Source organism: Protopterus annectens, chromosome 3.part1 (genome assembly GCF_019279795.1).
Source record: "Protopterus annectens isolate FY-2018-M chromosome 3.part1, PAN1.0, whole genome shotgun sequence".
NCBI classification, from domain to species: Eukaryota; Metazoa; Chordata; order Ceratodontiformes; family Protopteridae; genus Protopterus; species Protopterus annectens.
Genome location: NC_056732.1, coordinates 805,342,510 through 805,359,011, shown reverse-complemented (window position 1 = coordinate 805,359,011; position 16,502 = coordinate 805,342,510). Strand labels below are relative to the sequence as shown.

The 16,502-nt window shown below is 35.3% G+C and overlaps 1 protein-coding gene across 1 annotated transcript in view; it reads right to left on the bottom strand.

The window, feature by feature from the left end:
• LOC122797723 (1,25-dihydroxyvitamin D(3) 24-hydroxylase, mitochondrial-like) overlaps positions 1 to 16,502 on the bottom strand; it is a 199,638-nt gene that overhangs the window by 91,797 nt on the left and 91,339 nt on the right. The window contains exon 11 of the mRNA XM_044066253.1: positions 16,365 to 16,443. Within this exon, the coding sequence (XP_043922188.1) occupies positions 16,365 to 16,443 (79 nt within the window). The remainder of the gene's footprint in view (positions 1 to 16,364; positions 16,444 to 16,502) is intronic.

The window sequence follows — 16,502 nt, the reverse complement described above, 5'->3', positions numbered from 1 at the left end:
AGTCTCAAGTCCACTTGAGTGGAATGATATGAATGGAACTGAAAAAGAATGGAAAAGAATGATTATATACTCATAACTGATGTATACATGGAGGGATGTGTATGGGTAGGTGATGAATTCCACTATTCTGAAAGTTATTTGGAGATGTAGGGTGGAGGAAAGGAATAGATTATAAATTAGTGCAGAGTGGGAGGGATGTAATATTGAGTATGTTGGCAGAGAGATGGTGTTGTTGACATGGGAGGAGAAAGGGTTTTGTTACACTGCTTTCATTGTTGTTGGTGGTGTAGGTAGTGGATGGTGATTTTTAGGTTTATATTTGGTGTAGGTGGGGGTAGGTGGGAATTGCAGGCTGGCTAGGGAAATGTAGTCGATCAAGCATCAAAAAAGTGAATGAAGTATCTCAGTAAAAAAAAATTATTAGAGAAACAATAACTTTCATGGGATGGATTAAAATGAAAAGCTAAGTTTGGGGTACAGATGCAACATCTAGGAGCATACAGCATTAAAAGTAACAGGAATATTTTAATAAAAAAAAGCAAGGGGACAGGGGCTTAGCACCACCAAGTGTTATTATATTAGTGCAGACCTTCAGCTTTAGAACAAACCAAATCAGTTTAAGTTGTAGTTATTAATATAATGGCAAATTAAAGTACATACATTGTGTTAAAAAAATAAATAAAAAAATAAAATTTGCGATGTTATAACTTTCCAGCAGAATGAAGAAAAGGCCATTGGTGTTTGAGGACATCTCACCTATTAGTTGATATAGATGCTAAAATTCCAGCTTAATTACACTTGTTTGTTTTTCGGCTTTTCCCGGTTAGGGGTTGCCACAGCAGAACTTTGGTCTACTAATGATTGACAGTTGTTTTTTATGGTGTCGAGTTGCCAGCCTGACACCCAACCTTCAACGAAGGCATGCCCATTCAACACATGTCTTTTAAACTCCCACTCAACTGCAGGGAGGACATGCAGACTCCACACAGAAGGCACTCCCAACCCAAGCCGAGAATCGAACAGGAGAACCTTTTGTTGTGAGGCAACAACGCTACCGCTGCACCACCGCAGAAGTTACATTAAAGGTCCTAATAGCATTTTACTTCTTATACTAAAGGAATCAATTAAGCTAGGATTTTTTATATGGTTTAGTTTCAGTTGTCAGAGCAATGCCAGTGTTATAAAAAATGTATCATAATAATGGTCTTTAAGACTGCTGTATTACTCAAAGCTAGGATCAGAACCTATTTCTTTAAACAATCCATCATTGTCCATATTTTTTTCAGCTATTTCTATTCATTTCTTTTACAGTTCCAGAATCTGCTAAAAATGCCAATGACATTAATGGATTATCATCCCTTTCTTGATTCTGAACACAATGAGTAAAAGTACTAGTACTTATTAAAACTGGAAAACTTTATTGATCCCATGATGCTGAACATCTTAATAAGTATTATCAAACAATTTTGTCTTGTAATGTGTCTTAAAAATCATATCAAGTAGCTTAGCTACTTTATGATGAAAGGCATCCATAAAGGTCAACCTACCTGCCCTACCTAACTGGGATTTTATAACATTATTTTGCATACATAATGTGAAAGCTTTGTATATGTAAAAAATTATAAATAAAAGTTGGCTTTCTTAATACTTCCGAAATTCCTTAATAGTCATACTCTAAAGTCATCTCTACAACTAAATACACCATTGACTTCCTTAGTTTTGTATGCAAATGCTAACTATGTGGTATTACTAGTTTCATCTGTGAAATACTAAACTTTCCCCTTCTTATCTGAGATAAGCAATAAATAAGTCAGGTAATATATCTGCAATAAAAAGATAAGATTATTAAAAGAATCCAGTATATACAAATATTCATCCTCCAGTTTACCAGAACAAGATTTGGAAAAGATGGAGCAACGACACCCCCATCAATATACCACTGACTTCACTATAACATATTTCATGGAAATAAAATAATAGTTTAATTTATTCTACTAAAATGCAAATAAAACTTATATTTTAGTATGCAAATCAAGAAATGTATCAAAATATCTAAAAATGTCTTCACTAGTTTCATGAGGAATTCATGTATGTAATGAAGTCATATCAACAGTAGCACAAAAGCACCTTCCATGTTCTTAGCACAATTAAGGACTCTTAATTTCTCTAAAAAGTTCCATGAATCCCAGATATAAGATTTAACTAAAAGTCGATTTTTGATCCACATACATGCTTATAGATTCAGCAATTGAGCTACTTGCTGAAACAATCAGGTGAAAATCTCCTCATCTTGCAATTTTAGGATAGCACTGCCCAAATTCTTACCTCTACTGTATTAGTATATAGGGCAAAAGCTATAGTAAATTGACGTGTTACTAATACAGGATCAGAATTCTTCATTTTTAGTTTTGTCTGCTTCAAGAGACCATTACACTTTGACATCAATTTTTCTCCTTATGTGACCAGTCAAAGGATCTTAAGTAGTGACAACATTGGAATTGGGCACCATCTTTCTGTAATGTTCAGCTGGTCCCATGAAAGCATTCATTATTCTCTTATTAAAAGTTATAAACCATTTTCAGTCTCTGTTTTTTTTTTCATTTCAGTCTTAACAGCTCTCTTTCTATAAACTTCTCTAAGAACATAGCTTCTACCATACCAAATTAACATTTATTTGCATTTACAGTCAAGCCTACTTGTCTTATGGATTGTAACACAGTCTGCACTATGGAAAGTGAGAGTCCCAGCAGTCAAAATGATTGACAGTATTAACCAGGTGCACAGTAGCAGCAGATCATGAGATGGACTTCAATGTTTTATCCTTTAACTCTGAAAAGTGACTGGGTCTTTACTGAAACCAAATGTAAACATTTTGTACTGAAGGTAACCATCAGGGGGTAACAAAATCTGTTTTTTGTTTGTTGCAAGAAAAAACTGGTATCTGCCAGTATCCCTTTATCAGGTCTAGGGCTATCAAGTAATTGGCATTCTCTTTCAAATCATCATATGTTAGGTATAGAATAAGTATCACACTTTAAAATTTTATTTTGTTTGGATAACTTCATTACAGAATCTAATATTTTCATCAGGTTTAGGGAATAGAACAACATGGTAGCTTCAATAATTTTGTGATGCTTCTATCATGCCTAGTTTGAAAAATTTATGGATCACTCCTGCATCATGCTACATCCTTTCGACCCAGTGCCCCACATCCATGTCTGTTCTGCCAATTTTTCCATACCCCTAACTAACGTCAGCATGAATATATTTAAAATAGATTTATAACAATCTGTAAAGTGATTTTCTAGAATGATATAACAGCTATAAATGAAAAATTGTACTGTGATATAATTTATATAGACTTAACTTTAGCATTTGATAGGGTCATACACAAAACACTGATCTATAAATAAGAACAACTATCTATTGATATAATGTTCATCTGAATGGTGCAGTGGTGCAGTGATAGTGTTGTCGCCTCTCAGCATGTGGTTCTCTGGTTCAATTCTCAGCTAGGGTGCCTTCTGTATGGAGTCTGCATGTCCTCCCTGTGTTCATGTGGATTTGCTCTAGTTTCCTCATATGTTACAAAGACATGCATCTGGGGTGTTTCTCCCCGGGCCTCTGCTAAAAATTGGCTTATTCCAAGTCAGACTTTCCCAGTTAACAAATAATAAAAAAGATTGGTAGCTGCATGGCTTATAAATAGGACATAGCAAATATCATACAGCTATTTGGCTCTGTTGTATGTTTCAGATCTATCTTTTTATATATTTAAAACAAAATCACCAATGAAAACCAGGTGTCCCAACTAGAAAACAAATGTATATGATAACAAAATACCAGTAGGACAGCCACAGCAATAAAAAGTCTCTTTTAATACTGACATAAACCATAAAATAGGACAAGCGCTTTCACGTAACAAGTATGCTTCATCAGATCCTCTAAAATCAAATAAAAACCTTCAGCTTAAATACAATAATATAACCAATCAACAGCTCATAACAATTAAAGCTAATTGAATATCAACTTAGCATTAAAAATACAGAACACAGATTCAGTCTTTTCTCAGCCTGTGTCCCTTCAATGCAGGCTTAATAGAGATACTGTTATTTATTCCTGGATATTTATGTGCTTGTAACCTCAGTATCCAATGAAGTTCTTGTTGTTCAAGGAAGTTATTGGTATCACCCCCTCTGATATTATTGTACACTGGTTGTAAAACCCTAAACAAAAACTGGAGTTCAGGAAATATCGTTACATGCTTGGCCAAAGCATTCAATTCATTATTTTTGCATATTTCATATAGATGTTTACTTATACGCTCCTTCAGCCTTTGAGTAATTTTGCCCACGTAATATCATGGGCATATATCACACGTAGCCAAGTACACTAGATTACTAGTATCACAATCAGCATAGAACCTGGGTTCAAATTTAAACAGTGTTGTGACAATTGAATGTTTGTTGTGTACATAAATCATCACAAAAATTGCACTTCCTACATGCATACATACCTAATATTTTGCTCTCTATAGAATACTTGTTCCTCATCCTTGCATAGAAGCTGTTTCAGGTTAGCATTATTGCGAAATGTAAAATGTGGAGTCTCATCTACAATTCTAGCGGTGGAATCATTAGTGAGCAAAAGTGGCCAATATTTGTGAACAATATCTTTTACCACTTTGTTGTTACTAGTATAGTCCATGGTAAAGGAAAAATATTTCCTATTCCATGTTTGAACATTATTACTGGATGGGGAAATAACTGCAGCTTCGGACTGCACATTATTAGCATGTGTTGTTATATCCCTCTCCACTCTCTGTATCATGTTCTTCTTATAACCTCTATCCAGAAACATGCTTTTCATTTTGTGCATCTCCGAATTAAGGGTCTCACTCCATTCACATATCCTTTGAACTCTCATATATTGGCTTTTAATAATATTTGGAAAAATGTGATGGGGATGCATACTATCATGGCTCAAAATCCCATTCCGCCAGCATGATATCCAGATATCCAGGAATAAATAAGTATCTTTATTAAGCCTGTATTGAAGGGACGCAGGCTGAGAAAAGTTTGAATTTGTGTTCTGTGTCTTTAATGCTCAATTAATATTCAATTAGCTTTAATTGTTATGAGCTCTTGATTGGTTATACTATTGTATTTAAACTGAAGGTTTTTATTTGATTTTAGAGGATCTGATGAAGCGTACTTGATACATGAAAGTGCTTGTCCTATTTTATGGTTTATGTCAGTATTAAAAGAGACTTTTTATTTCTGTGGCTGTCCTACTAGTATTTTGTTATCATCTATCTTTTCATCTGAAGTGTACTGCTGTCTGCATACAGATGCCCTGAAAGGGGTAAATTATTTATATGTGTTACAGGTAGAGCATGTCTGCAAAAGAACTTGACTAAATTGACCATTTGGATTCAGGAGAATAATATGCTGATAAATACATAAAAAAGCTAAGCATATGAGGTTTAGGAGACATAGATTGAAAGGTGAATATTTAATACTGTGCACCATATCTGATCCTGTAGATTCATTTAAGGGTCTGTGTACATTGATAGATCCAGCACTGACTTTTTTCCTAATCATATCAACCAACAGGTTAATGATAGTTATACATATACCCCTGGGATCCCACTTGTGTCCCTGCTGGACAGGCAAAAGAGGTACTGACTTTGTGGGAACATGGGTGCAATTCTTGAGTAGGCTTACATGGGCCTCCGGGCCAATGTTCTAGTATCGTCCTATGAACCTATGAAACTATGAACAAATGAAGTATGTATAAAATCCAGGAAATAGAAATGATGAAATCATTGTTTGTAAGTTACATTAGACCAAAACTAGAGTATGAAATAACAATATGGAAACCTTATAGGAAAGCAAGCATGAGTTAATTTGAAAGAGTACAGCAGAAATATACAAAGCACACCAATAGATGTGAAAATTTAAGTTATTATGAAAGGCTGAAATATCCTTACTTGTACCAGTGTCTTATAAAGGTATTAAAGTGGAGACCTCATTTGGGTATTTAGGACAATTTTTTTAGGATATCAAAATGTAGTACAGAATCACTGGACAACCTATGTAGAAGATCATATAGGAATAAGAGGCATGCTAATTGATTCCCTGATGTATGGAAACAACTACCAAATTATATTAAAGCAAGCACTATTTACATATTTTTAAGAATGACCTGGACATGTATTATGGGAATAACATATTGGTGTGTGTATGAAGTGCATTATTGCTCTTACCTGAAATATTTATCTGTGCACATGTATGTATCACAGGTCTGGGTACATATTATAAAAAGGAAAGCAGTCCTGAATAAACTAAACGGGCTTAAAGTTGTAATTGTCTACTGCAGAAAATAAAACATAAGACCAATGCTGCTGAGATGATTGTAAAGCTTAGCAGAGAATGGAGCAAGACTAACCGCTAAGTTCATCAAAGAGAGGGGGAGCAATTTTTATTCACAGGCAGCCAGGATGGTCACTCTCGGAGGAGAAGTATGGAAATATGTGTTGGTGGATTACTCTCAAGATGAGAACAGCTGGCTCCATTATTATTCTTGGGAGCTTGTGTAGACCATACTCAGATCAGGAAGCACATACATGTGGATTCTGTGAGACTATACAAAGTAAGGGGCAAAAGAGATCCAGGATTATTATTGGAGGCCACTTTAACTTAGTCCTAGATCCATCACTGGATAAGAAACTGGCAAGGAGAGTGAGACTGCTGAAGTCATGGCAGAGTCTTTAACACCTTCTTGCAGAGTTGAACCTCACAGACTTCTGGAGAGCTAGTATCCCTAAGAGTCAGAACTTTAGATATTATAGGCACCACTGTAAAGTCACAATCAGGCTATCTTTTTTCTTTGAAGGAAAAAATAATACTCAATTGCCTCAATACAGTGGTATAAAAGTAAAAACATAGCAGCAAATCTACTGTATTGAACAAAGGGACACCACACAAAAGTTTAAATACTTTATTTAGACAGATACATACAGTTTAGCACTTTCGACCAAAAAAAGTTCTTCATCAGAACACCAATTTCAAGAAAAAAAATGCCAATATATAATGTAATACCCATGCAATTATCCAATAAACTATTCAATTAGCATAATAATCATTATAAGAATGCAAGAATTAAAAGTAGTATACACATATAAAAACACACTGAAATTATCTCTAGTAAAAAAAAAACTATGAGCAATAAAATTATTTGTTCATTTGAATTTGTCTTGATTATACCTTCTATGTAATACAACTTTATAATTCTAATTGTTGTTCAACCCAGGGGTGTTGTAGGCATTAAAGAGTATTTGCCACTTAAATTCTTTAAAATTCATCTCACCCTCCCTGTCCCCATTGAAGTCACTGTGTACAAAATCAATAACTGTAAAATAATACTTCTTGTAATTTTTACATACTGAAGCATGTTTTGCTAAAGAATTGCCCATGTTTCCAATTTTATGGCATGTAAATGTTCATACATCCTCTTTTTTTTTTGTTGCCTACTAGTTTTTCCTATATAAAATGTGAAACAGGATAAACACTTGGCTAAATATACAACATAAACAGAATCCCAAGTAAATTTCCTCGGTACCTGCCGTACCTTGCAACTTGTGTTAACTTCAAAATAAGGACCCTCTCCTATGTACCTACAAAAGTTGCAATTATAACATTTAAAAGTTCCCCTCATCCCCCTTTCCCTGTTACTGTGTTCTCTTTCTCTAACAATTCTTTGAAATTCCTTCCTCTCTTGTTAATAAACAATGGGGACGGTCCTACCAATGGTCTTAAATCACTACTTGATTCTAAAATTCTCCAGTTGTTTCTGATAATACTTTTTATCACACCACTGTCCACTGTGAAAGCCAAGGGCATAGAAATAGACCAATCCTGTTGGTTCTGACTACTGACATTGTATAGGTATAACACAAGGGGATATTGTTCAATGCAGTCTGTTTATGTTGTATATTTAGCCAAGTGTTCATCCTGTTTCACATTTTATATAGGAAAAAAATAGTAGGCAACTAAAAAAGAGGATGTATGAACATTTACATGCCATAAAAATGGGAAACATGGACAATGCTTTAGCAAAACATGCTTCAGTATATAAAAATTTCAAGAAGTATTTTTTTAACAGTTATTGATTTTGTACCCAATGGCTTCAATGGGGACAGGGAGGGTGAGCTGAATTTTAAATAATTCAAGTGGCAAATACTCTTTAATGCCTACAACACCCTTGGGTTGAACAACAATGTGAATTATAAAGTTGTATTAGATAGAAAGTGTAATCAAGACAAATGCAAACAAACAAATACTTTTAATGAGCATAGTTTTTTTAACTAGAGATTATGTTTGTATATGTGTATACTACTTTAATTATTGTATTCTTATAAGGATCATTTTGCTAATTGAATAATTTATTGGATAATTGTATGGGTATTTCAATGTATATTGGCATTTGTTTCTTGTAATTGGTGCTCTGATGAAGACCTTTTTTTTTGGTTGAAAGTGCCAAACTGTATGTACTTGTGTAGATAAAGTATTTAAACTTTCATGTGGTGTCCCTTTGTTCAACACAGTGGATTTGCTGCTTAGTTTTTTTGTTGTTGGAGAGGGTCTGTTGGGCCAGATAGCTGATGTTGTGCCCTCTTGGTATGTCTATATGACTGCAGTATTGTCCTTTTAGAGATGGTAGGCCTGAATGCGCATCCATCACTCTCCATTTACAAAAGTGACCTCCTTTTTTCCAAAGATTAAAATAAGGCTTATGAGCTTCAGCAATTGATTTTATGTTACTGGGAATCTTGCCTGGGAGTTGAGAGAGGATTTGAAAAGCAGATTGACATATTTTAAAATTGACATGAAGAGGTACTTGATTGGTATTAAAAGAGAGTGCACCATTTAAAGAAGGGGGATTTTAGACTCATTGGAACAATGTATTGAATAAAGGAGTAAAACTTTGAAGAGTAGGAATTAAAAAAACTGATACAGGAGTACAAATCTGTTCAATTTGCCTGAGTGATGGAGAGATGGTAAAGAATCCATATGTTTAGTTTGGTGAAAACAGTCACGTCCACCAAACAAGTAGTCAGACGATTATTGAAAAAGGATGAAGGAGCCCTATATTGGGCACTCAAAGGGAAGAACGTGAAACTGATTCATGATCCTAGGGGGATAAATCAGATTATACAGACTAGACTGGCTAGTGTCCATAGCACTTATGTTAACTGTAGTAGTGAAGTGGTGCGCACATTAGTGGCTATGTGTCATCTTCCAAAAGTTAGAGAGGGATAGGGAGCCTTTAAAATAGCATATGTCAGTTCCAGAAATGTAGGTGGTGATTGATTCACTCAGACCAGGGAATTTACCAAGCTTGAATGGTCTTTCTCCAGATTAGTTTAAATATTGCTAGGCACAATTAGCACCTATTCTGCTTAGCTATACAGAGAGACAAAACAAATAAATAAATAAATAACATCAGGCTCCCAGACTCTGTCAATACTGCTGTAGTAATTTTTCTTCCTTAGAAGGGAAAATATAGGACAGACTCAAAGTCATATAGACCTATGTCACATTTAAATTTAGATTAGAAAATATATGCGAAACTGTGAAGCATTGGCTGGACATGATTGTCTCTTACCTTGTTAAAGACAAACAGCAGAGATTTATAAAGGATATATGGTAGGATCAGACTTGGTGAGTCTTTGGTTACATTTACAACAAGCAAGTGACTATGTGCCAGAACCAAAAGCTGCTTATTTCTCAATTTTAAGAGTACCTTTGCCTAGGTGGGATGACATTTTATGTGGGAGGTCCTGGTCAGCTACAACATTCCAGACAAATTCTTAAAGAGGATTTGCCTTTTGAACAAATCACCCATCAGTCAGTAAGCAGTGGTTAGCATAAGTTGCTTCTTCTCTGACAGATTACTTTGACAAGGTGTAAAGGTGTACGAGGCAGGGTTGCCCACTTTCCCCACTATTTTCCCCTCATGGTAGAAGCTGTAGCAAATATTTTGGAAATTAACATTAAATAATATGCAATATGCTCTAAATTTCATATGTCCATCAATTAATTAATATGCAATACACCCTAAATTTCATATGCCCATCTCATTGTTTTGGTTTGTAGATAATGGAATAGTATAGCTAAGAAATCCTGTTGAAACTATTCTTAAGCTGCTATATATATTATATTGATTTCCACCCTTCTCTGTATTGTGAATAAATCAATAAAAAGCTCTGCTGTTCCCTCTTAATAAGTCTCAAGTTGAATGTTTGGACCCTGCCAAGCTCCAAGAGGGTATGCAGATGATTGCATACGCCAGCTAGTTTGGCACCACCATGACAGTCTCCTTGAATGGCATGTTGGAATGAATGGCAAGTCCTTATATGTATTCATGAAAGGCAAAACTAATGGCTGGAGTAACATGAAACTTATCTTTCTTCAAAGAATTCAAGTAAATTAGATGATATTATTATTTTTTTTTACCTGCACCATCTCCCACAAATGGCCAGATCTCATCGGGTGGGAAAACAAAACCCAAAAGCTGTTTCTATATTTGTTGTGGGAGAAGTAAGATCACAGAGTATGTAGATAGAAATTGATCTTGTCCAGAAGTTGGAGAGGTTTAGGGGTTCTGAACTGCAGCTAATATGCTAAATCCAGAGTGGAATGGCAACTACTTAGGGCCAGACGGAAGCCCAATCCCTCAAACTGATAATGTTTTAACAGGCTCTATCAGGTACTGAATCAGACATTTAGAACAGTGGTGGCTCAGTTAGGAATTCAGTAGATTGGGAGAGGTTAGTGAAACTGTTTTGAACAGAATTTGGTCAATCAATACAGTTTGGGTCTATATTACATGGTCAAAACCTTAGATTATCGAACACCTAAAGGTCGATCACAAAATATCAAACCCTTAACATCGAAAACAGCCATTTCCACATAGGAAAACAATGCCATTGGCCAAATAAAAAAAAAGTTTTAAACAGAACTGAAGTGTGGGGTGGGGGGCTTTGTCCCCCACACCCCCCCCCATTTGAGAGGCTGTGCTCCCCACCCACCCCCAACTAAATATACCAACTCTGAGATTGCTCTACATTAGAGAAAGAACAAAATCCACATAACTGCCAAATGACTCATTTATCTGTGTGGAAACAACTGTTCTCAGCTTTCAGACTTCAACATTTAATGATTGACCTTTAGGTGTTCGATAACCTAAGGTCTGATCACATAATAGGGAACTATACAGTTCTAATACAGGGCATGCAAATTCTGTGGGACAACTGGATCAGGACTGCCACCATATATATTTTTGAACTAAACTGCAAAGGTTTTGTCAAACTGATCTTTATTGGGAAGTTACAATGGTGGCAATACCTGCCATTATCTTCACTTCTTAGGAGATTCTTTTCATGAATTCCTTCAGTAGGTCAGACTTTGCTTAGGAGTAATCCTACTCAAGCTAGTCTGGAGAAGTGTCTTTCTGAAACCCTAGTCTGGGGAAGGTCCATCGGTGGTATATTGGCACTTCTCTCATTGATTTTAACAGCAAGGCTGCAAAATGGAGGACGTGGAATAGGACTGAATTAAATGAGAAACATTAGTAAGAAGCATTAATTATTTTAATTGTATATCACAGCAAGAATGTAAAGTAAGCAATAAACAGTGTTGTCTATGTGCAGGATATCACACTCCTATGGTGTTCCTTACTAGTCCTGATATATTCAGAGTCCATAATTAATGTGAGTTATGAAAAAGAAGAACAGCTGCATAAATTAACAAAATCAGAAAATGAGTCTATGTTATATGTTTGAACGCTTAATTGTTCAAACCACTAAAGATCAAACTTTAGTGATCGAACAATTAAATGTTCGAACATACAAAAACTTAATATTTACAAAAAAAAAAATTTTAAAAAGGGACAAGCCCCCCTGCACCCCCACACCCTCCACTACTTAAATATACCAACTTTGAGATTGGACTTTTCCCATTTCCTGCACTGTAGCGCGATCTTGGAGTTGGTATATTTAAGTAGAGGGGGGTGTGGGGGTCTTGCCCCCCTGCCTACACGCTTTAGTTTTTTTTTTGTTTGTTTTTTTTTACAATATTCAAACACTTAAATGTTTGATCACTAAAGTTTGATCTTTAGTGATTTGAACATTTAAGCATTCGAATATTTAACATAGACCCCTGAAAATATCTAATGAATCATTAGTTGAAAAAGGGATTCCCTTACCTTTTGTAGTAATATTGGAAAAATGAATTTTAGAAACACATTTAAAAAGGTCATTTTTCAAGGAGTGGGTGGTGTGTTTCTAATCAGGTGGCAAGGTCTGGAGTGCACCCACATTTCTGATCAAATAGATATGGAGTTCTCATCAGCCCCTTAATTATACTCAGTGTGAAGTTTTTTTCTGTTACTGGGAATATATAAATTTGGCAAACATGATAGCTAGTCTGAATTACATCTAGTCCATCAGCATATATTCCACCATACCTTATTTGCTTTATATACTGGAATTTTTTAATAGAAAAGTAGTTTTATTCAACCCCAGTATCAAAATATGTACATGGTGCTCTTTTTATAGATTCTTAAATAATAACTATTGTCCTCAAACAATATACCTGGGAAAATGGCACTATGACATAAGCTAGAAATATCGGGTGTGATGGCATATATCATTCTCATGGCTCATATGGTCACACACATTCGCAGAAAACATCAACAGTTCATTTCATCCCTCTAACATGGTCTTCTTAGGCCTATGACCTAGAAGAAGTACTGCAGGGTAATCTTCAGCCAGCCATTACCATCCTATGTTTTTTATCCTAAAGGTCTGGCATTTCTCTCAGTCTGACAGTGCAGCAGTAGTTTTCCATTTTCTGAAAAAAATATCAAAAGGTGTAAAAGGTGTGTAAGTAATTGTAGAAATCTATAAGATGTCAGCAGAAGTTCCAGGCAGGATCAATTTTCTGCTCACAAACAGGCGATTTTTTTTTTTCAAATAAATGTACTTTTTTGTCCAAACTAAATTCAGTGCTAGAGTTCAGAGTAAAAATAAATCCCTCACTTTTAAGAATCATCAGGTGTTATAAAAGCATGAAAAGGATGTAGCTATTGTACTGTTCTAGTCTGCAGAACAGTTACTTGTAATACAAACCTAAGAAAACCTCAGTGAATTGTGTGAAATCTAGGTACAGTATTACGCTAAGGATATGATCTGCTCATAAAAAAAATATATATTTCTAGCTAATAAAGTAATGTAATTTAAAATGTACATAATCAGGTAGAGCCATCAATGTATGCGACTAATCAGTTCAATTATGTTTTTACTGACGAAGAGGAAAATAGCGATGAGAATAGTTGGACAAAGCGCAAGTTCAAAGGTGAAAAGAATCGGCAGGTAACCCTTCAGAACATACGTGACCAGAAGCAAGTTATTTTTAGAAGACCAACACACATATGTAGGTTAAAATAACCCCACCCAGACTGAAATGCTCTGACAATTTAGGCATAATCTCTAAATACAGACTGTTATACAAGTACTTCCAGATAGAGCAAATAAAAAAAAATTCCAATCCAACTGTCGGTGCTGCCCAAGGAAATGAATTGAGGGCAGCATCTTAAAACTGAATGGCAGCATTTATAACAAAAAAATACAGTTCCTCATCAGCTACTTAATCAATACATAGAGCAAATCTTAGAACAAGTTGTGATGCCATTAGTCAATCAGTTCAGTAAGCAGTAATCAACAAATGGAGTCAGTAATGGGAAATAAATACATGGGGAAGCCCAGATGTATGTAATAGGTAACCATTGTTACTCATAATTTTTAGAGTAAAGGCCCAAAACTCTGCAGTTACAGAGGCTAGGAAGCACAGCAATGCATCTAGTGGAAGTATTGGTCTGAAGCACTCTGCATGAAACATTTTCCTATTATGTTTATACACGATCTAAATTTAAAATAGGTAATAAATAATTGGACAGTGTTAAATATCCAGAGTTACCAAAAGTCTCTGCAATTCCTGTCTCACTTCATGTTGCTTTATGGAAGGGCTTCTTTCTTTTTTCTGGATCGTTCTTCAGCAGATGTTGAATGGTCTGGAACATTAGCATGCTTTGAGCATGCTCTGTCTCATCCTCATGGATTATGCCTCACATTGTGTCTACATTGACTAATGAACCAGCTTCAGGTTGCACATCCTTCTGTCATATTACCTGCAGACAAGATATAGCAATTTGTGTAATGAAAAAGGAAGCCATCTCCAAATGGTTCCCTTTGGCCTTAATAATACAGATACTTTCCATGCCTCTAGAATTGTCTCAAAATCCATTCTTTCAAGGCAAGGCCAACAGCTCTGACTATTATATACACTGTGTTTATAGTTGTCTGTGCAGCTGCAAAGGTCCTCTATGCCGTCTCTCAATTTTGATGTTATATGTGAGGAGCTCAGTTTATTTTTTACAACAACATTTTTACAAACGGGCATTCCCACCTTGAATGCTTTAGTTTTGCAAAGCTCAGTGGGGCAGGAGGTATCAGTGTTGCCTTACACAAAAAATAGATATCCAGTTTGATTCTCAGTGGGGGTGCCTTCTGTGTAGAGTTTGCATGTCCTCCCTATGTTCATGAGGGTGTTCTCTGGGTTTTCCTGTTTCCACTCCTATTACATGTAGTAAGTGGATTGGGCACTGTAAATTGGCCATAGGTGCCAGTGTGTGCATGTTGTATGGAAGAACAACAGTGGAAGACTAGCCACTTTGTTGTGTGAACACCGGCCCTAGATATTGGTCACTGCTGATGTGACATCCTGACCCCAATTGGATGCATGAATAAAGTGGTGCCTAAAACAATTACTCTATATTCCAAAGTTTCCACTGTAGTCTCTGTTATAGTTAACTATGCCTGACAAAATAGAAAATCATGTTATAAATATTTAATGATAGGATTTCTTCAATTTTTTTGTGTTTCTGAAACAGATTGCCTATAAAATCAGATAACTCTGCATTAAGCTTAATCAATTTTTGCCATTTCATTTGTCAAAGAAGTTAATCGTACTGTTCCAACTTGACCTGGATTTTCTTCTTGCCATAGGCATTTGCTTCAGTTTCTATTGTCCTATTAGTAACTAAGAAATAGTTTGCATATTTTAAATAGTTTACTATAGACCTTTCAGTTCCTTTGTGAGAGTTATCACTTGGGCACTTTCGATACAGCATTAGTCACCATATTCAGTTATGCCCCTTTCGGATTAGTCACCATGCACAGTTATGCCCTTTTTGCATTGCCTGTATTATTTTCTTTTTACAAGTGAAGAACAACAGAACTCAGGGAAAAATATGCCATCAGACAACAATCATAACCAGAAGCTATCCACTACTTTCCTGGTAAGTAAGTGTCAGAGGATCTTTTAAGTCCGACTGAACTACTCTAAATTCAGGCAGGCATAATGTCGGTTTAATGCCTTATCTGAAAGATAGCAAATACATAATGCAGCACCCACTAAATCCTGCACTGCAGTGTCATTGCTAAAACATCAGTTCAAGTACCTTGTGAGGATAGAACCTACAGTATTCTATCTCCATAGGATGGAAGGCAAATGTACAACTTGCTTGCCCATTGTCTCTGTTAAACTGAAAGAGTGCTTCCACAAATACAAATGCAGTATAAAGGTATCTATGTGCTAATAGAGTAACACAGTATAACCAAGGTTATTAAATGCACTTGCTCTGTGTAATCTCTCAGCCACTTAATTTATAAACCATTTTGAATTAAAACTGACACTGTCTCCATGTACTAAAGCATTTCTGACAGAACATACATATGTATGAGAACTCGGTGAGAGAGAATAGCCATAGCTGCATGCCATGTAATTTCCCCTTTGTGAAACACTGAGGTTATTTAGCAGTGTTGAAGAAAAAGTGTACAACTGAAAAGATTCTGGGATAGCATTTAAAATGACAGTGCTCTATTAACTTTCTGATGAACAAGACATGCTAAAGTTTTTTTTGTAGAAACTCATTTAAAGTTTCTCTCTTACTGCAAGAAACCATGCCTAATTTCCATAAAAGGACTACAAAAGTATTTTTGTTTAAAAAAAAAATTAGGAGTGCATCTTTTCTGGGAGAAAAATACCCTCAAGAAATTCAGTTAAACTTCTTGTCTCACACCAGGAATCCATACCTAATTTCCTCAAAAGTACTACAAAATGTATTTATTTAACAAGAACATTTACAGTTGCAAACTTTTCCAGGAAAAATATATAAATATATATATATATATATATATATATATGTATATATATATATATATATCACTAACAACTTACTTTCTCAGGAATCAAATACCCTCCAACAACAGTTTCCTTATCCAGGGTACGACTTGTGAATGGAACTGTTGGGGTAAGTCTTGGAAAAAAATATTACATTAAAAATTAATGTAAGTAAGGTAACAAATACATACATTG